Source organism: Sceloporus occidentalis, unplaced genomic scaffold (genome assembly GCF_023333645.1).
Source record: "Sceloporus occidentalis isolate IW3139 unplaced genomic scaffold, rSceOcc1.0.p SCAF_3, whole genome shotgun sequence".
NCBI classification, from domain to species: Eukaryota; Metazoa; Chordata; class Lepidosauria; order Squamata; family Phrynosomatidae; genus Sceloporus; species Sceloporus occidentalis.
This window is the reverse complement of record NW_028316983.1, coordinates 47,997,730-48,021,599: the sequence shown is the minus strand read 5'-3', so window position 1 is coordinate 48,021,599 and position 23,870 is coordinate 47,997,730. Positions and strand designations below refer to the sequence as shown.

General features: G+C 41.5%; 1 protein-coding gene across 4 annotated transcripts in view; it reads left to right on the top strand.

The window, feature by feature from the left end:
- Positions 1-2,274: 2,274 nt before the first annotated feature.
- Positions 2,275-23,870, top strand: part of HIPK1 (homeodomain interacting protein kinase 1) — a 47,302-nt gene continuing 25,706 nt past the window's right edge. For all 4 annotated transcript variants that reach the window (XM_089514372.1, XM_089514371.1, XM_089514369.1 and 1 more), the window contains exons 1-3: positions 2,275-2,567; positions 8,609-9,686; positions 22,197-22,320. In XM_089514372.1, coding sequence (XP_089370498.1) covers positions 8,611-9,686; positions 22,197-22,320 — 1,200 coding nt within the window. In that variant the 5' untranslated portion in view covers positions 2,275-2,567; positions 8,609-8,610. The remainder of the gene's footprint in view (positions 2,568-8,608; positions 9,687-22,196; positions 22,321-23,870) is intronic.

Here is a 23,870-nt window from a genome sequence, read left to right as displayed (position 1 = left end):
TTTAAGTTACCCTTGCAATTTAGTTAATCAAAATGTGAACTTTCTTTGTGTTGATAAAAGCCTGTAGTGTGCAAACCTATGTCACAAGATACTTCTGAAGGTGACTAAGGTGACTGGAATAATTTATCCTTGACTATCCATAGAGTGAATGACTGGAATGGTCTCCCTAATTGCTCAGCCTTTCCCACCAAGGTGCTACAAGGATCCTATTTACATTAGAATAGGAGTCAGGAGTCAGGGCTACTTCTTCTCAAGGAATGGTCAGACTCTAGAATGTTTATAAAAGCATTGCTTTAAGCCAGTTGAAAAAAGAACCACTGGACAGCCTTCACTAGCCATTTTGAATGGAAAAAAGTTCTAGAAGACATCTTAAGTTCTTTTTCCAGTAGACTCCAGGCCTTCAGCAGAGATAGTAGGCAGGCATTTCTTTCCAATTTGACCAGAGAACCTCTACTTTGGCAGATCTGGAAAGGATCAAAGGTTTTGCCTTCTGTCTCTTCAGCCAAATATCTGAAGGATCTCATCTTCAGGGGAACAACTGGATCAAAAGGGACAGTAACTATGTTCAGATGGAAAAGACGTAAGTAGAGCACTCTTGTCACTTAAGGGAGCATCCGCAGTGGAGAAATAATCCGGGTTGACACCACTTTAACTGCCATGGCTCCATGCTATGGGATTCTGGTGCCACAACAAACTACAGTTCCCCGAATCCCGTAGCATGGAGCTGTAACAGTTAAAGTGGTGTCAAACTGGATTATTGTGGCAACCTAGAAGCCTTGAATCAAAGAGAGGCATTTTAGAGGCAGTGGCTGCTATTGCTGTCCTCAGTGGGGAAGGATACACCTGGAGGCCAGTGGGGCACCACAAAATGTAGGACATGCGAGGGAAAAAACTGGAGGATGTGACAAACTAAAAGCTTGCAACTCCACTAATTTAAATCTAAATTCATGCTTCTTAAAATGGATGGCATTTTGGGACATTCCTCCTGGACAAAAGGCTGAAATGGATGGAGGGCCTGTCCAAGGAGGGTGTCTGGTCACGCTGTAAAAACATTCCTATAAATATAAACTTGTACTTCTTAGTCCTACACAAAAAGGAGGGCGTTTGGGGATGCCTTCTGGACAGAAGGTTGAAATGGGGGACGTGTCCTGGAAAAGGAGGCCCTCTGATCACCCTTTGTTGCTTCTCAATTGAACGTGTGCAGGATTGGGTTGTGTAACATTTGTTTTTTCCAAATAGGGCTCTTGTCTGAGTGTGTGTTTCCAGGGGTCTGGAACATGGATGGGCGTTGTGTAACTGCATTTCATGGGTTACATAATACAGTGGGCCCTTGATGCCTGTTGGGGTTTGGTTCCAGGACCTCCAGCGGATATCAAAAACCGTGGATATTCCAAGCCCCATTACGTACAATGGCATAATAGAATGGTATATAAAATGGCAAAGACTTTATATATATATATATATATATATATATAAAAGACTTTATATATATATATATATATATATATACACACACACACACACACATATAAATATACTGTATGTATGTGTGTGCCTTCAAGTCCTTTCCAACCTATGGGAAATCTACCTTGGGTTTTTCTTGGCAAGATTTGTTCCGAGTGGGTTTGCCATTGCCATCCCCTGTGGCTGAGAGAGTGTGACTTGGCCAGGGTCACCCAGTGGCTTTCCATGGCTGAGCTGGGGTTTGAACTCTGGTCTCCCAATGTCCTAGTCCAACACTCAAACCAGTATGCCATGCTGGCTCTTATATATATATATATATATATATATATATGTGTGTGTGTGTATATATATATATATATGTTTGTGTATGTATATGGGTGTGTACATGTGTGCATTTATCTATGTGTGTGCAAGTATTTATGTGTGTGTATCTCTGTGTACGTATGTGTGCATTTAGGTGTGTGTGTGTGTGAGAGAGAGCCACCGTGGCGTAATGGTTTGAATGCTGGAGTAGGACACTGAGAGACCAGAGTTCATATATATATATATTCATGGGGCGGGGGGCGTTTGAAGACGCAGAGCCTTGAACCCTGGATCCGGGAGGCCTAGTGTCCTGGAGGAAGCCAGCTCTAAAGTTCCCCCTCCGAGGCCAAGAGGCGCGGGTCACGTGACCCTCCCTCCCTCCCTCCTCCCCGATCCGTTGTGTCGGCGCTCGGCTGCTTCGGTCTGTGCTTCGTCCCGTGGCTCCTCCTCGCCGCGGAGCTGGGCTTGGTTCGGGGCTCGGCAACCTGCGCCTGTCAGAGCGGAGGGGCGCGGAAGAGCGGAGGCAGCGGGGCTGAGGGGGCCTCAGGGCGAAGGCGAAGGCGGCGGAGGAGGAGGAGGCCCGGGGGCCGGGGGCCGGGGGCCGGGCTCGCTGGCGGTGGCGTCGGCAAGGGCGGCTGGGCAGCAGGGCCGCGGCGGCCCCCTCGCTCCCGCCCCCCGCCCGGGCCGGCCCCGTCTCCGTCTCCGTCTCCCGGGGCTAGGATGCGCCCGCTCGTCCCCCGGCTCCGGCAGGCAGCAGCTCCCGGCCCGGAACGAGGCTGAGACACCCCCAACGGCGGCGAGTGAGTAAAGGCCTCCCTCCCTCCCTCCCTCCCTCTTGCCCGACAAGGCCTCTGCCTTCCCGGAGGAGTGGGCGGCGGATCGGCCTTTCTGCCGGAGGCCCAGCGCCTTCCTCTCCCTCCCTCTCAGGGGTCCGGGCGCCCTCCTTCCCCGGGACCTGTCCTCCTGCCCAGGAGGCCTTCCAGGACCTCCTCCATTGGGAGCAGGGCTAAGGAGGGAGGGGCCCTCCTTCCCCGGGACCTCTCTCGCGGTCCTTCCAGCCTTCCGCCCAGGAGCTGTTGCCAAACGCCCTCCATTTTGAGCCTGGCTAAGAAACGGGGGCTGACGTTGCCGGGAGCCTTGGCTCAGCCTTCAGCCCAGCAGGGATTCCAGGAGGACTAGGGAACGTGGAAGTCTTCTTCTTGTTTTTACGAAGCGGCCAGGCGTCCTCCTTTTCCAGGACGTCTTGTGCATCTCTTCCTTCTGTCCAGGCAGAATTAAAGAGCATCCTCCATTTTGAGCAGGACTGAACAGCTGATACATACATTAATGGCAGTGTTTTCCAGGGTGACCAGGCCTCCTCCTTTTTTCCATTTCAGCCTTGTGTCCGGGAGGAATTCCAAAAGGTCCTCCATTCTGAGCATGACCAAGAAGCCTGGGGTTTCTGTTTATACGACTCCTTCAAGCTTTTATTTGGTCCTGTCTTCCCTCCTTTTCTCTCGAGCGCCTCCCTTTTTGCGCTGCCTTGTCCTCCTTTGTCGCTGGGACATGTGGCCACCCTGGACCAGGCATCCTCCTTTTCCCGGACCTGCCCTCTATTTCAGCCTCCAGCTTAGGAGAAATTCCAAAATGTCTTCCATTTTGAGCCTGGCTAAGAAGCATGAATTTATACTTACATGAGTGCTTCCAGTTTTTTCTTTTGGGACATCCTACATTTTCCTGGAATGTCCTACATTTTGATCCTTTGGGGTTGTTCTTTAGCTCTTACTTTTTTAAAAGGAAAGCCAAGAAGAGTGTAATCTCTCCTGAAAGCATTGGCCTCCCTCTACTCTTTAGTTACACCTGTTGGACTTTCCTGAGTTCCTTGGCGTTGTTTCCCTTTGCTCCATCCTTTAGCTCCTTTGTTACAGGTCCCTAAGTTTTACCCTGGACTTGATCAAAACAAAACCCCCTAACTTTGCCCCCCAAAACCTGCCGTTAACTTAGACTTGAGGTCGTCTGATAGTCGAGTGTATATTGTAGGTATGCAAAGGGGACTTGTAGCACCTTTGACACTCACTGGAAGAAAGAGGTTGGTAGCATGAGCTTTCGTAGAGTTAAGCCTACTTCCTCAGATACATGTCACAGTGAAAATAAGTCTCTTTCCCAAATCATCCCATAGTAACCTGGGAAGGTGCCCCTCCCAGCTTCAATGTACTTGGGCTTACTGGGAAGGGTATGTTGGGACTGGTTTGGACTTTTTTAAGGAAAGGTATAATAATTGTGGTCTCTTCCATCTCTATGGTTCTGTGATCACCCTAAACAACTCTAGGCAGTGGCAGTTCATATTCTTTTGTGCTTCTTTTCCCATAGCAAGAAAGCCACTCTTTGCGATCGGTTTAGGTACCAGTGGTGGGTTTGAGAAATTAAAATGCCTTACATGTCCTGTAGCCAAAGTGTGATCGTGCCCAGAGCCAAAGCAAATCTTTCCTGCCACATCCAGAGCATAACCTAAGATAAGTAGGAGGACATGAGTATAAGTACCCATTTGTTGCTAAACTATATCCAAAGTCTTCACGTATTGTAAAAAATAACTGGCATTAATATGTTTTTTTTTGTAGCATCAATCAGGTGTTCCCTCCTTCTTGGGAATGAACGTTTTCTAGGATGCACTCTGAAAGGTTGATAATAACAACATGTATGCGAGGGGGGGGAAAGACATTAATTATATTAATATCAATGGGTCAACTGTGTTGAGAATATGTCTCTAATGGACACACATCATCACATCAGGGAAGGCACATTTTATAGTCATATAGTTTAAACATTTGTTCTTCAGTAATTAACAAACCTTAACAAGAATATAAGAAGTGGGCTCCTAGGGAAGACCAAATGCCTATGTAGGCGACCATTCTGTTTCCACAGTGGCCGTCTGGATGTGGGAAATCCTCTAATGCTGGTTGATAAATAGCATGGCATAGTGGTTTGAGTGTTGGACAGGGGCCCTGGAGACCTGGGTCTGATTCTCAGCCATGAAACCCACTGGGTGACCTTGGGTAAGTCACACGCTCTCAACCTCAGGGTAAGGCAGTGGCAAACCTCTGAACACATCTTGCCAAGAAAACCTTCTAATAAATAGGTTCTCCTCAAGGTCCCCATAACCTGGAAATGATTTGAAGACACAACAACAACAACAACAACAAGGCAGTGAAAGCCTTTGCTACATTTTATGGAAGTAAATACCATAGTTAAAATATGTGTGATGTGAACAAGTGTTTCCTTTTCCTTGTGCTCAGTCTTGTCCTACTTAGTGTTACTGGATGGCCCCGGATTGTAATATTGTGAGAAAAGGGAAGGTTTTTTTCTTCTATCTCCTGCCATTTAATTTGTTACGCTGCCCAGTTGTAGGCAACAGAATTGCCTTGTATAGGGCCAGAGGTTTATCTTGTCCAACACTCTGGCCAAAATTAGCCAGACAGGGATACTGTGAACTCTGTGTGTGTTGATGTAAGGACTGAACAGATAATGATCTAGAAATCAGCCATGATAGTTTCAGAGCCAAGACTGCTCTATCTAGGTCACTACACCCTGAAATGCAAAACCTGCCATTGTTGATCACACCCTCATGTTTATTGGAGCTAGATGAGGGGCTAGCTGGAACTTGCGTTGTTGTTGATATTGTTGAGAAAGTTGTAGTAGTACTGAGGAGTTGGGTAGGAGCAAAAGTGTATTTGATCATTTTGTACTCAGATTAGTTTCACAGAGCACAAATAGTACTGATGTGGCATCTGACCCAGCTTTATATACAGTATGGACTAGGAGTGAAGGCAGTTTCCTGGCTACTGAGAAAAGTGTTTCCCTGAAATAACTTTTTGTGGTTGTTCTTTGAAACCTGATATGTCTCTAGTACAGCATTTATCTTTCAGATATTGACTAGGAGTGAACTTGAAGGGACATCTCATCATGCCAGATTCCTTCCCTTAGCTACTGGTTTTCACTAGTGCAGCCAACAAGCTATAGAGCTGGAATGAACTGCTGGAAAGGATATTCGCTTTTCAAAATACTTGACTCTGCGCCAATATTACAGAAAAAACATGTAGTGCACATGTTGCTCCTTCCTTAATCTGGCCTTGAATAAGTATTGAGTACCAGGCATTGCTGTTTGTTAATTGCTTGATTTACAGATCAGGGCAGTCACTTTTATTGCAAGCTGGCTTAATTGAGCTTCAGCTGTACAAAGATATGAAAGACTTGTGTTCGTTGTTACAAATAAGCAGTTATGGGCTGACGAAGAAGACATGTTCATACACTTCCTGAATGTTTTTATTTAGGCTCAGACAGTTGAGGCAGCTTGAACAAATAGATTAACGGCTGAGTTCAGAATGACTAAACATGCTACTGTTCTCTCAGTTGAGACATGCAACATGTTGAAAAAGTGCTTGTCTGAGGTCTGTAATCATCTGTTAGATCTCACAGTGGTGGGAAATAGGGAAGGGGTCAGAACTTCTGCTGGGACATTGATGTTAGAATAGCCAGTTGAACAGTGGACTCCCACTTTACAGGAAGTTCATCCCTCCCATTGGTTGCTTTTTATTGGGTAAGGTGTCTTGTCAATGCAGTTAGAATCAGATGCAGGTTTTTGAAATGACTTGTTTGGATCAGAAATGCTTTCCCCCCTGTAATTTGTTTTTTCCCTCCTTTTTTTTCCTAATTCTTTTGAGTTTTAGTTCATAAGAGGTTTTAAAGAACACCTTGTTATAGTTCACAGAGGGTTTTAAGGAACGCCTTTTAAAAACCCTAAAGTAATCTACTTACCTGATGAGTCATAAATCCCATGATGTGTAACCCAACATTGAAATTAAGTGTCACTAAGTACGCCTGACTACTTCTGGATTGCATTTGTCATCACAGACTAGAATGTGCTACTTTGATGGTCTTCATAGGTACACGCAATGACAAGTGGAAAAAAGATCCAGATAAACTGATACTTTTATAGTCTTGTTCAGTACCACTCTTTGTACCAAGTACAGAGGCGTTCATTGTACAGTATTTTGCAGTATGAATGACAGATGATTTGACTGTCCACTGTGGTAAATAATTAACATTGTATCCATGCAATACGTTGTTCCAGTGTCTTTAGTGGGAAGGAAGATAGAAACAAAAGCCTGATAACAATTGCTGGTCTAATTTAGTGCAGACTGAATAAATTGCCATATTTATTTATTTATTTATTAGAGTACTTATACCCCGCCCTTCAGCCCTAAAGGCTATCAGAGCGGCTTACAATTATTATTTTTAATTAGATGGTAAATTATATTCGTTCATGGATCTACTCTAGTTGGGACTAGCAGTTGGATTGAGGCCAAAGTTGTCCACATTAACTGGCATAAACAGGGCTAACAGTGCATGAATATTTTTTTCTGTTCAAATAGATATAGTTTCTTGCCAATTTAAAATATGCTATGAATGTTGCCAAATGTTAGTTATAGTGAAAGAAATATGGTTTGTGTAGATAAAGACATATGTGTTAACATCTCTTTTTTTTAAAGTGCAGAACTTTTAAAGAATGTCTTTCCTGATTAATATCTTTAGTCTGGAGCAATAGGCTTTCAAACTTGCCTTCTTTTCATCAGGGTGTTCCCAGTTGTTAAAAAGTGAGATATTAGAAGATACCTTACACTCTTGATGGCATGCTTAATGTTTAAATAAAAGGTTAAAAACTCTTTCCATAAAAAAGGACTGACAAGAAGTAATGACTTGGACTCTGAAGGACCCTTGGAGAGGTTTTTGCTCTGCTTTTGGTTTTATCTGTGATGAACCTGAGGCAAAAATTTCTCAAGTGGTTGTCTTTATTTATTTATTTATTGTAGGCAATAGTGTAAGACCATTCAAAATTGATAAGGTTATGTTCTATTTTTTTCTGCTCATAGATGTTCAAACTTATGAACAGCATTAAGATAATAAATATTAAACTATGCCAAAGGGGGGAGACGATATAATATCACCAAGAACAAGTCTCTTCTTCTCACATTAATGATGTAGTTGTAATAAGGAATATTCCCTACTACGGCTTTTAAAGTAGCAGTTGGTTGACTTGTTTAGCAGTACAATTAACAGAAAACTGTGATATCATAATTCAGGTTGGGGGCATATCCTTGAGAAGGCTGACTAGTATATAGGAGTAATTGTTGGGAATGCAGTGTGACTCCAGTCTTAATGACAGGTGGTTTCTAATTTGTTAGAACTAGGATAGACAGCTGGTATGGCCAGATCCAGGACAGTTATACAGATGGTATGCATAGTAGATAGAAGAAATTATGGCTCCTGGAAAGCAGCGAGTAAGTACAGTGGAGCCTCGCCATCTGCAGGCTTGCCATCCATGGATTTAAGCATCTACAGACAGCAAACTCCATTGTCCCAATGGCGGCCTGTGCACATGGCTGAGTTAGCAGCCGCAAGCACGTTGTGCCACCATTGAGGACAAAGGGACTTGAGGTCCCACATGTTTTTGTATCTGCAGGGGAGTCTGGAATGAATCCCTCATGGATACGAAGGTCCAAGTGTATACAAACCTTAACTCACTTAACACTTTTTCCAGGTTATCTACTCATACCTATTCTATTCACTTTAAATACTTAAGAACAGGATTAAATACTCAATAAAATCTTCCACAGAGTTGTTAACTTTTATTAATTTGAAATCAGTGATAGAACTACTTACAAGATTACTTCAGAAAGAAAATTATGTTTTCTTTACCCAATATAAGAGACCTATCATTCTTGTTCTCCTTGCCAAGTATGGATGTCCTGTTGCTTGATCTAGATATGTTTATTGGTGACTGACTAAGTCTTTCTTTCATTTTCAGGTATGGCCTCACAGCTGCAGGTGTTCTCTCCTCCATCAGTATCTTCGAGTGCCTTCTGCAGTGCCAAGAAATTGAAAGTGGAGCCCTCTAGCTGGGATGTTTCAGGACAGAGTAACAGTGACGAGTATTACAGTCAGAGCAAAAATCTCCCAGCAGCTCAAGGGCCAGCAACTTCCTCTCACCAGGTAGCAAACTTCAGCATCCCTGCTTATGACCAGAGCCTCCTTCTCCCTGCTCCTTCCGTTGAGCACATTGTGGTTACAGCAGCGGACAGCACAGGCAGTGGTGGAACAACATCCTTCCAAAATAGCCAAGCCCTAACACACAGGGCTAATATTGCTTTGCTGGAACCATATCAAAAATGTGGATTAAAAAGGAAAAGTGAGGAGGTTGATAGCAACGGTAGCGTGCAAATAATTGAGGAACATCCACCTCTCATGCTGCAAAACAGACCTGCGGTGGGTGCTGCGGCCACTACCACCACTGTGACAACCAAAACCAGTAGTTCTAGTGGTGAAGGAGATTACCAGTTGGTCCAACATGAGATTCTTTGTTCCATGACAAATAGCTATGAAGTCCTGGAGTTCTTGGGCCGAGGGACCTTTGGGCAGGTGGCAAAATGTTGGAAGCGCAGCACGAAAGAGATTGTAGCTATCAAGATCCTGAAAAACCACCCTTCTTATGCCAGACAAGGGCAGATTGAAGTGAGCATTCTCTCTCGGCTGAGCAGCGAGAATGCTGATGAGTACAACTTCGTCCGTTCTTATGAGTGCTTTCAGCACAAAAATCACACATGCTTGGTGTTTGAGATGCTGGAGCAAAACCTGTATGATTTCTTAAAACAAAATAAATTTAGTCCCCTGCCTCTGAAGTATATTCGGCCGATTTTGCAACAGGTGGCAACTGCCTTGATGAAACTGAAAAGCCTGGGTTTAATACATGCTGATCTGAAGCCTGAAAATATCATGCTGGTTGATCCAGTACGCCAGCCATACAGAGTGAAGGTCATAGACTTTGGCTCTGCTAGTCATGTATCAAAAGCTGTGTGTTCCACTTACTTGCAATCACGTTATTACAGGTATGTAGGCACCCACATCATGTCTTTGAATATACATTTTTCTAGCATATACCTGTGCCACTAATGCCTAAATTTCTGTTTGAGTTCTTGATTACTGCAACTTTGTCAAAGTAGAAACATATTTATAAATAGTAACTAGGTTACTAAATTTGAGTGGTAAATCAGAAGCTGACTGCCTATTTCAAATGGAAAAATGTCATCACTTGGCATTTGGAAGGTGAACTTTTCTATTCTTCAAGAATGTGGATATAAAATGCACGTGTTGAATAACATGGCTGGAATCTGAAAGCCCACAGAAATCTCTGGATTTGTGTCTCACAGCAGTTTCCTGTATTGCATGATAAGAACATTTGGAATTTTAAAATGTCCTTTGTGCATTTCCACACATGGCTATAGTGGGGGTATTAGATTTTAGTATGTGGTTGTTGATACTGTATCTCTGAGCTACACATGAGATAAAGGTGAGTAAATGTGGCCCTCTAGATATTGTTGGACTGCAGCACCCATCACCTGTAGTCAACATAGCCAGTGGTTATGGAAGCTGCAGTCTAGGGGCCATAGTTACTTGGTCCTGTACTGGTTGTTAAAATAAGTGGTATTTACTCTGCAGTGAAGAGCATGAAATGTTTTCTGACAAGCACAACAGAACAACAGCTGTTAAATGTAAATAATGGAAATGAATTTGGTTCAAGTATCTTAAGTTCCAAGTAGAAATCTCCCCCCCCCCCCACTCTTTCCCACCCTTTCCTATGTTTGGTAAGGTTGATGTCAGAAACATGGAGGCCTTCTCCTACTAGTCTAACAGCAAAAAGCCACTTTAGAGCCTCAGGGAAGGAAAAACTGGACTGTACTTCACATCATAATAATGGGATGAGAAGAGGAGGAGAGGGAGAGGAAAGGATAAGAATGAGGGGGTTGATGGTATTTGTCCAAAGGTTCCTTGCAAATCTGATAAAAAGCTTTAGGCTTGCAGTATAACACAAAAGAGCCTATATTCTTGCATTTCTGTTGACCAAGTAATTTCTCCAGCTATGTGTATTTATTGCTACAGAACAGAGTTAATACCATACAAAATAACTAACATTTTGAAAATTAAAATTGTATTTATATCCCACTATCGCTCCAAAGTTGGGACTTAAAGCAGCTTACAATTTTAAAGAACAAGACAATTAAAACATACAAAAAGTGAATCTTAAGTGAATCTAAAACCAGGCTCATGTATTTGAAGTATGGCTAATGCTGTTTAGTCTCAAATTGGTATCGGCTATGACAACACTGAACAAGTGACCTCCAACAGCCTTAATCAACAGCCCTTTCAGGTCTTGTAAACTCTGGGCTGTGTGGCTTCCTTTATTGATTCAGTCCATCTGTAATGTGATCTTCTACTTTTCCCAGTGTTATAATATTTCCAATGTCGCATGTTTTCTCATAATATGTCCGAAGTACAATAGCCTCAGTTTAGTCATTTTGGTTTCTTGTGATAGTTCTGTCTTGATTTGCTCTCAGACTCATTTATTTTCTTTCTGGCATTCCATGGTATCCAGAGTGCCCTCCTCCAGTGACACATTTCAAATGAGTTGATCTGTCAGTTTTCTCTCTCGCATTCACAAAAATATGTTGGATATACTATGACATGAATGGTTCTGATTTAATTTATTGATAGATATTTGCCCTTGAAGATCTTGTCTAGTTATTTTATAGCTGCCCTTCAAAGTCTGAATCTTTTGTTTTTTAAAATGTATGACTGAGCCAACATGCAGAAAATCTTCAAGTATTTTAATGTCTTCACCATCCACTTTCATGTTATTTAAATCACCCATGGCCCTTATTTTTCTTTCCTAACACAGTGTTTCAGTGAGAGACTACCAAGGAATACCAGGGCCTGCAGGCTAAATTTAGAATAATGGCACACCACCTTTGGGTCTTTCTTTCCTAAGAAAACCTTATTAAATTAATGGAGACACCATAAATCAACAGGCAACATGCAGGTACATACACACAATATTCATCTGCAACTCTGCTTTTGCCCTTTGTCCCTTAAGTTTCATCAGGAGTCTTCCAAGTCTTTGCATTTTCCAATAACAATATGGTGTCTTCTGTGTATCTTGTTTGTTGTTCTTTTCCCCAGTTTTCAAACCACCTTCTTCTGAGTCTTGTGCTTTCCATTTGATGTGTATAAATAAGATAGCATGATAAAATACAGCCTTGTCTGACTCTCCTTGCCATTCTGTTTCTCCGTACTGTGTCCTGAAAGTGGCCTCTTGTCCAGAATATAAGTTACACATCAAGACACCCAGATAATATGGCATGCCTGTTTCTTTTAAAATGAACCATTGTTTTTCATGATTTACACATTCAAAGGATTTCCTATGATCTATAAAGCACAAGTTGATTTTCTTTTGAAATTCTTTGATGTGCTGCACTAGCAAGCATATATTTGCAATATGATCTCTAGTGGATCTTCCTTTCCACACCCACCTTGGCTATCTCAGTCCATATATGATAAAAGGCTTTGTAAAATGCTGAGTATCACTTTGATTTCTTGGGAGATTAATACAGTGGTCCAGTGGTTATTGCAGTCCCTCATGTCTCTGCTTAACATACTTAGAAAAGAGGTGTGATCACAAACTACAAACAAAATTCTTGTCTCACTGTCCAGTTCCTTTTGGCGTGGTTAATGTCTTTCTTAAGTCTGGTTTTATGTCTGAGTATGAAAAAAGTGGGAGCTACAACAAAAGTTTCTTTCAGGTGGGAGGCATCTGCTTGTTAAGTGAAATGTAAATCTATATCAGTTCTGAAATAAAGAATTGAGTAATGTTATTAGTGCTTACCTGTACATAACTACGCTTCAAAATGAGAAACCCAGCTGCTGCTTTCAGGGAGGAACTAAAATTTTGCAGTTACTGGTTCTCTCTCTACACTTAATTTATTTTATGTACAACCCAGTTATATGATTTCAGCTTCTCATGTGAAATCATCATGTGTTAATATGGAAAAAAGTGTCAGTTATTCACACTAGTTACAAAGTGTGCTGTGGGAAAATAGGTATATCTGTATGATAGCAGATAGATTGTCTTGGGGGTAGACTGTTGCTAATTTGCAATTGTTACCCTCTGGTGTGGCCTGCATCCATTTGATATTGGTGCTTTAAAGTGTATCCTGAACCAGCTCAATTGAATGCTTCAAATTAGAGTTTCTGCTGCAAATACTTGGTTTCAAGAAGTTGCAATGCTTTTAGTAAACTCTTCACACCTAGAGTGCCAGCCAGTCTTAAATACTAGTTGTGAAAGATGGCCCAGGCAAAAACATACTGAGAAGCTGACATTTTAGAAATAACAGACGTGTAGAGCTGGAAGGAGCTACTGTATCATTATGCCCATGCTATTTTCTCTATCCAAGATTAGTCCCTGTAATTTTGTTCACTGCATACCACAAGCAGATGGCTTAAAATAATTCAAAAGAAGCTAGTAAGCCATAAGGTCCTGGTAAAGGATTGCTTTGCCCAACTTGACTGAGTTGTTGCTTTCTTTTTGGCGCCCATCTTGATGTGCTGCATGTCTAGTCCTGTGGAGTGGATTTATGCCATTTGTGTCTAGTCCAACTGCCACATACCTAAGGGAACTTGGGAGCTTTTCCAAGCATTTTCCTTTTAGAAAGCTGCTTGTTAACGGGAGTGGTGCAATAGCAATGTGACTGTTCCTCGTCAACAGGAAGCAGTAAGAAACATGTTTATGCATAGCATTTGCAATCCACTCGCATCTTTTGCCTTACTGAAACAATTGGGTTTTTGGAGAATCTGGAGAAAGCACGTGCCTGTGTCATTACATAGATGTTTCTTCTGCAAAATAAAATAAGTTGTAGTTTACTAAAACTATAACTTATTCATTAGTTGTAATGAATGTATGGCAGATGTCTATACTGAGCTGTAACTACTGAAGGAAAGACATATTAGGATACACTAATGTGCCCCAAGAAGGTAATAGTCAGCACTGTTTCCCACACTGGGGTTACAGTTAAGAAGAAGAGACATTAATAAAAAAGGCTAGCCTTGTGTTGTGGTTGGGTGTTTCCATGTACCTTTTGGGCACAGAAGCTAGCAAGTATTATACACTGCCTCCTTCACTAATTAGTTTGCTACCGTGCTTATGGTAAGTGCAGGAAAAACAAACTATTAAAAAAGAACAATCCTCAAACTCTAAGCTTCATTTTACATTTCTGAAACTTCTTGTGATTCAGATTGTGCACTTAAATTCCACATTGTATATCTGGTATGTTGGATCCAGCCTGGCTGTTGCATGACTAAAGGCCCCTTCTCTGGGGGTCTTTGCTAATTGCCTTTCCTGCAATGTATACAAGGCAGAGATATGGATTTTAAATAATAACAAGTACAGTATCTGAATTCATTATATGTGAATAGGAGAACCTGATGTGTAATGTTTTGTTCTAGTCTTGCCAAAAGCCAAGCTAATAAGTCACTTTCAAAGCAGAACAGAAGCATTTCTCTATGAAGGTGGCTTTGCTAGGATATTATGCTGAAGTTTAGCCTAATAGTTTATTTAGCAGCTATACTGTGGTATGGGGAGCTGTCAGCTGAATAGGTCTGTTTCTGTCCCTCACGTTCCCTGCATCCTTTTGGATGGCTTGGAGAGGAGTTCAGAAACATTTGTTTCCACTCTTGATTAACCAGTTTACCACATTTCATGAAGTGTGGTCAGTATTAACACTGGACTGTAAGCAGCCCAGCTTCATAAACCACATCTTGAAGTTAATTGGTTTGAAACTAAACATAGTTTAAAATGGCCACAATTTGTTAAGAAAAAAGTTCTTTTCTGGTTTTAGACTTAAAAGCTTAACCTTTTAGTGAAAAGATCTGGCTGTCAGGGATCTTACTGTCTTTGGGGTGGCAGTGTTTCATATGCAAAACTTCTAAGGCAGTCCTATCCTTCTATTTCTTCTGTGCTGAGGTACTAAAACATACACTACAAATAACACATTTCTGTTCTTCCCTGCTCAGTTGTTTCTTCACTTTGCAAATTCTAATCTCTCTGAACACTTCAATCTTTCTCGATATCTTTGAACCTAATACAGTAACATAATAAAATCAATTTGTTTACCTGAGTGAATTTAGAAGATCTCATCCTGTATGATTTTGAGTAGATTAGTGGTTGCAACTCTGCTTTCTGTTCCATGCCCAGGCAAGATGGGCATTGTATCATCAAATACTTATGTGGTTATTTATTAGTCATCTGATTGTGTTTGCTGGGGAAATTATGCTATACGATATGTGCTTTATGGTGGTGAGGGCATAGTGCAGGAGTACAGCATCAGCAAGTAGTTAGGAATTGTGGAAGCTGAAGTGCAAAATATCTGGTGGACACTGGCACTGTGTGTATCATGTTTAAGAATCAGTGTATTCCAGTGGATATTGAATTTGGACATAGATTCAAAACTCTGCTCAGTTTACCTCATTGTCTGACTTATGAGAATCACTGGCGGGATACAGACGGGCAAAAAGGGGTGTATTCATGACGTCATGAAGGTAGAGCCTTCAGACGGGCCTTACCTGAATGCCGCCATGAACACGCTTCCCGCACGCCCCAAGCGGGAAGAGGCGGCATTAAAAAGGTGCCGCTTTTTTCCACTTCTTTTTGATTTGCGGCGTACGTGCGCAGCTCCGTCTGTAAGCTGCTGCACCGGTACGTCAGAATTGCTACGCCGCAAATATAAGTTGCCCGTTTAAAAGCTCCGTGTCAGCTGCGTCGCATAATGGGTCGGGGTCCGGGACATGCGTGGTTTGCAGTCAAGCTTTAATTGCAGCGTCCGCTGCCATGCAGCTGTGGAAGCTGCGGCACAGCTGCGGTGCATTTTAAGGCTCGTAACCCTAACCCTAGAGCTCCATGTGCGCATGCGTTGCTGGAATCGTGGGAAGTTGTAAGTTTTGCCGGCGGATGTTTTGGTTGTAGAAAGTGATAAGGGAAAGTTTGGAATTTAAAGTGACCCCCTACACACATTCCTGCGCCATTTTCACCTGGGAATGGGCACAGTTCGGCTGCTCCTGGCACAGCTGTGCGGCGGCTCCCCTTTGCCACCAGGCAGGATGGCTCAGCCATCCACAAGCACCCCAAAAAAAGGCAGGGGGACGTCTTGGTCTCATGCGGAGACGGCTGACCTCATAGCTATATGGTCACAGCCAAACATTCTGCAAAAATTGGAGCAGTCCTACCTGAATGCTGACACATATCGAGAAGTGGAAGAAGCCATGAGAGCTGCTGCACCGGTACACCAGAATTGCTACGCCGCTAATTTAAGTTGCCCATTTAAAAGCTCCGTGTCTGCTGCGTCGCATAATGAGTTGGGGTCTTGGAACATGCGCAGTTTGCAGTCAGGCTTTAATTGCAGCGTCCGCTGCCATGCAGGTGTGGAAGCTGCAGCACAGCTGCAGCGCATTTTAAGACTCCTAACCCTAACCCTAACCCTAACCCTAGAGCAACATGTATGCATGCGCTGCTTGGAAAGTTTGGACTTTAAAGTGCACCCCTACACACATTCCTGTGCCATTTTCACCTAACAATAAAAAACCCCTAAAACTGTAAATATTTACATATATACAAGGGAGGTGATGGGGGATGGCAGGGGGACAGCGGTGGCAGCAGAGACAGCTGTAGCTGTGCATTGCAGATTCAGCAGGAGCGCGGGGACCAAAGGAGAGGAGGCATCTGTGATGCTGGTGACACTGGCAAAGTGCAAGAGGACAAGGATGCCAACACCAGCTGATCACCAGCTGGCAGGAGACCACCATTGTTCTTGGGCAGAGCGGGGGGAAAAGTTTTAAAGGGGCTTGGGCACTTTAAATGTGCCCATAGGCTTTCTGCCGCCGCTGCTTAGTGCTGCAGCTGCGCAGCTGCGCATCCGCCAGCCGGCAAAGGAAAAAAAAAAGCCGCGGTTTGGGCCGCCCGTGCGGAAGCTGCCCCTTTCTTTGCGGCGTCCTCCGAGGCGGCGGTATGGAAGCTACGGGTCCGAAACGGACCCAGGTGAGGCGTCTTCACTGCCCCCCGTGTGGAAGCCCCGACACCTGAAGCACGTCCCTGGGGCGGGCGGTCTGGAGGCTCCGTATTCAGCAGAATACACCTCCAAGACGTCTTCTCCTGCCCGTCTGTATCCCGCCACTGCTTCTTAATCTTTTGTTGCACATCTCAGAAAGGAAAATGACAGTAGCATGTGTCATAGGATTGTGAGACAGATCACTTTTTTCCTGGAGAAAAATATTCTAGAAGTCTCAAATGATACTGTTTTCTGTTGTCTACAGACTTTCTTGTCTGTTTCCTCTTCCTGTACAACTTTGTTGTTTGGGAAACTGACAGCCTTTTGCTAACACTGCTTCCATCTAGAAGTTGCATAAAGAAAAGTCGTCTTCCCCCCTACATTTGAGAATATTAGTACCTTTGTGATGACAGTGTGCCCTTATCTGTAGCCTGTTTACATGAATACTATATAGCACCTCCCTCCAAGACAGGATAAAAAATATGTTGCTCTCCAGAACTGCTGCTCCCAGTATTCCTTATGATTTTCTGTGCTGACTAGGATCAGTAGGAGTTGCTGTTCAGCATTGTCTGGAGAACCACATGATTTCTGTCCCTGCAAAGCCTGGAACAAAGAGCCAAAAGTTAATGAGGGCACACAGAAATGAAGAATAGGCAGCATATTTGTTGCATGGGCAAGTAGTTGAGAGTTCAAGACCAGAGGATGGTTTTATCCAAAAGTTGGCAAATTGGATAGGATAGACTTAAATAGGTTCAGGGGAAAGCTAACTCAGAGCAGACTAAAATTATATTCTCTCATGACAGAAAGAGAGAAAGTGGAACAAATTCAGATTCATTATCCATGGCAGTGATGGTGAACCTTTTAGAGGCCGAGTGCCCAAACTGCAACCCAAAACCCACTTATTTATTGCAAAGTGCCATGTCCCTCTGGCTTTCTAGTAACAAACTCTGCCAAACTCGGTGCTGGAATGACGGCACATGTGCCCACAGAGAGGGCTCTGAGTGCCACCTCTGGCACGCGTGTCAGAGGTTCGCCATCACTGATCCATGGATTCAACCATTCATGGTTTGAAAATATTAACAAATTTATATAAATTCCAAAAAGCAAACCTTGATTTTATCATTTTAGATAAGGGGCACAATTTCACTGTTCTATTGCATTTAATGGGACTTGAGCATCTGCTGATTTTGGTATCCATGGGGGTCCTGGAACCAAACCCCAGTGGATACCAAGGACCCACTTTAATTTCCCAGCAAAGTGATGCTGTTCCATTAAACACTGCACAGCCTACAAGAGCTGAAATATTGTCATAGATTATCCACCAAATTGGCCAAGACATCCTTTTGCTATAGTGCTTTTAGAGGTAATGTGCATACCTGATTGTTCAAACATAATCCCTCATTAAATCCAGTGGGATTTACTCTCGGGTAAGTATATATTACCAGTAACTTGCAGGGAAAAAAATGCTGAACATGATGAAAGGTTGCAGAGGGATCTTGCAGGCACTACAAAAGTGCATGCTACCAACTTCTCTCTTTTAGTTTGTCACAAGGGTGCTTCAAGATCCCTTTGCCTACTTATTTTCCACACTAACTCAGCTATGTAATAATAATAATAATAATAATAATAATAATAATAATAATAATAAATTTTTATTTATATCCCGCCCCTTTGAGGTCAATCGGGATGGCTAACAATAATAAAATACAATATATATCAAAATCTACTTCCCTCCCCCCCTTAAAAAGTTATTAAATCAATTATAATTAAAACCAACAAATTAAAACAACATAACACATACACACCATTACAAAACAGACAAAAACAAAACAGCAAACTCTGGCAGCATTCCACTCAAATTTCCAGAGAGGACCTTAGGGACTCTCATGAGAAGAGGGTTCCTGAGGCTGGGATTATCTATCCAGGAAAGGCTATGTCTTTGAATGTCCAACGGTTGGTAAACCCAAATGAACACTAAGAGAGCTTGTTCCTGAGTATGCAAAGTCCTAGTTGAACCCCTTGAATGGAAGACAGTATTGTAGTAGGGTTATGGGAACAATGTTTTATTTTTCCTGACTGAGGGGTGAAGCAGATTGTCCCAAAGGTGTGACTTCTGCTGCCCCTTTGCCAGCTTGGGGGCGGAGTTGGGATGAGTGGTGGGTGGACACCACACCAACCTGAAGCCAGCTCTTTTTGCAGTGAGTAAAGAAAATGTAGATGCTTTGAATTACAAGTACACTACAGTTACCAAAGCAGATGTGTTCTGGGACAGGAAATTTGATACCAGAGGCAAAAATAAAATGGGAAGAATAGGGATAGGTTCCTACCCCCCCCCCAAAAAAAAAAAAAAAAAAAAAAAAAACCAGCAAAGCAGTTAAACATATTTCAGCAAACTTCTTATTTTAACAATATGCACATGAGAAATGAGTCTACCAGGTCAGACAAGCCCTTTATAAATAAACAAAAACCTGTTGAACCTTAAAGGAAATTACTCTATCTGCTGGGAGAGGCAGGACAATATAAATAAAACTTATTATTATTATTACTATTATCCAGTTGAAAATGCATCAACTTTTCTTATGATTATGATTTCCATTTGATTTCCAAACCTATATACTTCTGCTGTTTTGACATGGTAGGAGGAGCTGGTGGGACAAGCTTATCTGTTCTTTTCTCTCTTTTTTTTTTTGTTTAGCTGTTTTGCTGTTCACACATGCTGAGTAAGTGATACTGGAGGTATAGGTTTCTGGCCACTTTACCTGTTAGAAAGAAGCAGGCACACATATTTATTTCAGCTAATGACAAGTAAAAAGGGGAGCAAAATATGATAGATGAAACAGAAAAACAGCATAAAATGGTAATACTTTTAATATGAAGACAGCATCCTATCCTGCCAAACTGTTGCTGTCATACAAAAACTAGCTACCTTGGCTGTAATCTCAGGAAACTGGTTAGCCAAATGTCATCAGTGTAAAACACTTGAGATCTCTCTGGTATACAGTGCGCCCGTGTCATATGCGGGTGCTCCAAATGTGCATTTGCTATGGCATAAGACACTTGAGCTCTCCAAGAACCAGTAGATTGAAAAATTACTCCCAAATATTTACAGAATTTAACCTATTCAATATCCATTGATTTGCCAACAATGTTCACATTGTTTCTAAGTGAAAACTAAAAGTTTAGATTTGTCATAATTAATGGCCAATTGTTCAGTATTGCAATAGCGTTCTTAATTGCTGTCTCAAACCTACACATGACAGTGACAGAACTAATGCATCATCTACATAGAATAAAATAGATATGGGTCTCCCCACCAATTTAGGTGGGTGGGAATTTAGTTCCGAAAGTATGTTGACCAAGGAATTAATATAAATATTAAACAGAGTAGAGGTAGGAACACAGCCTTGATTTACTATAATATGCGTTGTTATTAATCTAGTTAAATGACCCTCATGATTACATCTTACTCACAGATACAGTTTATCGAAAAGACTGCAAGTAAGAATTAGCAGACACCTGTCAGTATTGGTAGCCTCAAGTTTATGCCATAGTCTGTTCTTGGGATCATGCCAAATGCAGACTTAAAGTCTATAAAAGCTATGTAAAGTGCTCCCCCAGCAGAGGAAGAATATTTTTCTAATAAATGGGGTAATGCTAATCTCTGATCAACAGACCAGCACCCACACCTAAAACCAACTTGCTCTTCATCCAGAAAGTTTTCTTCCTTCATCCAACTTGGTAGTTTCTACAGAAGATGACTAGTGTACAACTTACTGAAGATACTTAAAAAAGAAAAATTGGCCTGTAATTGGTAGTATTGGATTTTTCCCCTTTTTTGTTAATTGGGATGATTATTGCAAGCCCCCAATTGGGTGGATACATGCAAACTGGTCAAAACATGTGAACAGAACAGCTAAAATGGGTGTTCACTACTCCAAATTTGACTTAGTAGTTCAGGGGATATGTTATTTCTTCCTGGGGCTTTGCCCAGTTTAAGTCTAGACATGAGCCTGCCAGTTTCAAATGGGGACAATCAGTAAGACCCCCTTCAACGTTTTCAGGTGTTAATGAATGAGTTTATCTGTCTACATACATAGCACTAAAAATGATTCCCAGGTCCTAACAGGGATATGAAAATCTAATCCATGTAAGTTGCTTTTTCAGCTGCAAGAAATTAGCTGAATCATGAGTCTGTGATACAGCAATTAACTCCTGCCAGTTCATTCTCAGTGTCTATTTTTCCCCTTAATTAGATTTTTATATTTATTTGTTAGCAACAGCCATTCTACTGAGGAGGATAAGTAGGTACATATGGCTTAAGATCTGGTAGAGCAGAATCCAGTTCCCCCAGTTCTAACTTTGTTTATTGCGTTGCTTGCTGCAGACACGCTGCTGCAGTCTGACTGAAAGTCTATATTTCTCCAGGCTTTCTTCACCATTCTCCCAGTGCGATTATGTAGTATGGGTTGTGTAATTGTATTGTTTGATTTTATCGGTTGTAATCCCACCTCGATCCGCAGGGAGAGGCGAGAAATATTATTATTATTATTATTATTATTATTATTATTATTATTATTATTATTATAAAAAAACCCCAGCTAGACATAGGATGAGGAGGAAAGTGGTGAGTGTGGGTGTAAAAGGCTTTGTTAACTGACATATGCCTATAATGGCATCAATTTTGATAAACACCAAAGGCAGGGGTAGGCAAACTTTTTGAACCGGGGGCCGGGTTGCTGTCCCTCAGACAACTGGGGGGCCGAAGCCAAAAAATAAATAATTAAATATTTTTTTTAAAAAAAAAATTAAATAAATAACTAAACCAGGACAAAATTTTCAAATGGAGGACACTTTTTTAAAAAATGGAGGACACACGAAAAAATTTGCTGATTTTTAAAAAATGGTCTGAGGCTTCTATAGACAATTGTCCCTCTTGCCCGCCGCTTGCCCCCCCTTGCCCACCTCTTCCTGATAGGCCAAAGGCCCCACGCCCTCAAGCGAGAGGCCAAAGGCTCCGGTGGCAATCGGCGGCAGGACCAGCCTGGGGCCGGTCCCAAGGCCTTGCCGGGCCGCATCCGGCTTGCGGGCCGCAGGTTGCCTACCCCTAACCAAAGGGATAGTAGTGTCCTAGAACAGAAATAACAGAATATTTTAAAGGCAAATGAGCCTGTTGTGGCATAAGCTTTTGTTGGCCAGAATCTACTTTGTCAAGCACTACAAATTTTCTGTGGTAGTGCAATACATTTTGTAGTCTTTTGAGGTCTACAGGACTCTTTATTGCCATTGGTATCAATTTTGCTTATGTTTTTCTTTGGCAGAAATGTTAATTTATTGTGGAAAAGACGCATATTAATTTGCTGTCTATCATTTTTTTAATTTGTACTTCTGTCAGTGGGATTTGTGAAATAGTCGTAAGTTTTGTCTGTAGAATTGTGAATAATAAACGAATGAAATGTGTGTGTTTTGCAGAGCCCCTGAAATTATTCTGGGTTTACCGTTTTGTGAAGCTATTGATATGTGGTCATTGGGCTGTGTGATAGCTGAGCTGTTTCTTGGCTGGCCTTTATATCCAGGAGCTTCAGAATATGATCAGGTAAGTGTGTGCTGGTGCTCTTGCAATTTTCATTAAAATTTGACTTCATAGTTCCACATGGCTTTAAGATGATCTTATAAAAATATTTCCCTTATAAAATACTTAGCTGTGGTATATTTCTCATTTAGTATACTAAAGATGCTCTGAGCTGATTCTCTGATATTTGAGCCTGCACTCCTAAGCAGTTTTAGTAGGCTATATATGCCACTGAACTTAGTGGGATCTGGTTATTTCCATATGTACACTTGCAGAGAATTGCATTTGCTGAATTGCTTCCTGGGGGGTGACCCACAGTAGGTTTTGTTTACTCAGTGATGTGGGTGTATAATCACAAGAAATTCAGCATGATCAAGAGAGTCAAGTTTCATATTGTCTTATCTAATAACATACCATGCTTTCATATATATATATATATCTATTTCCTCATGTTTTTTTAACCTGGAAATATTTGGTGTGTCTGAAATATTTTTCTTTATATACAACTTTACTGTATTGTTCAGAAGGCTGTTTCACACATTTCATATTCGTTGGTGTATGGAGGAAGATGTGTAACAAATCTACATTGTCATGACTGAAGATTTTGCATATGATATGTTTTAGAACACATGTTTGGATTGCACTTGCTTTTAACTAGGCTTTCCTAGCAAATTTGCAGATAGCAAAATCTCTAGCTGCACACTTTGCCCTTATGTCTGCGAACACCCTTATTAAAATGTTGTGCATGAAATGGCCTTTAAAGTTAATGTTTTGCACCTCTTACATTAAATCATGTGCTTTCAATGCTGTTAATCTTTAAGAGGAAAGGTAATGTAATGTAGAGAATTAATGTGCATGAGAGAAAAAACTTAGTGTAGGTTCCTCATACCAAAATAGTCATGAGTAATTATGAAATTGTTTCATAGAAGTAAATGTGTGTGTTAGAGATGAAACTTCCAGTGCATGTGTGGACAGCTTGTAGCCAAATGATGTTGCATTGCAGTTCCTATTAGCCCTAAATAGCATAGAAAATGGTGAGTTCTAGTAGAGTAGCATCTGGAGGCTTACAAGTTACTTACTTTGGTTTTAGTAGGTGCTATATAGGAATTTCTAGATTCTGTGGTTGTTCATGGTGTTTTTATTGTAAAATAGTCAAACTAAAGATGTTTGGACATTTTTTAAAAATTAAATTTATTAGTAATTTCCAAAATAGAAACATACATACATAAGTGGACTTTGACATAAACATAAACAAACAAACAAATAAACAAAGGCCAATAAACTGTAACCACATATACTACATCTCCTACCCCCAACCACCACTTTATACATGCTATTTTCTGCTCACTTCATTGTTTTATCATTATTTATTATTCACTAATTATCTATCACATATCAAGTTTTTTTTCCTAAATCTGAAAACTTTAACTTTATTCTTTAGATATGAAATCACATGATAGTAATTTCCCCTCTTTTGGTTTCCATCTTTGTAAAAAGTCCTCATTTCAGATCCTGTTTCTTTAATTAGTTCATTTATTCAATCCCACCAAATTCATTACGTTCTCTAACCATTC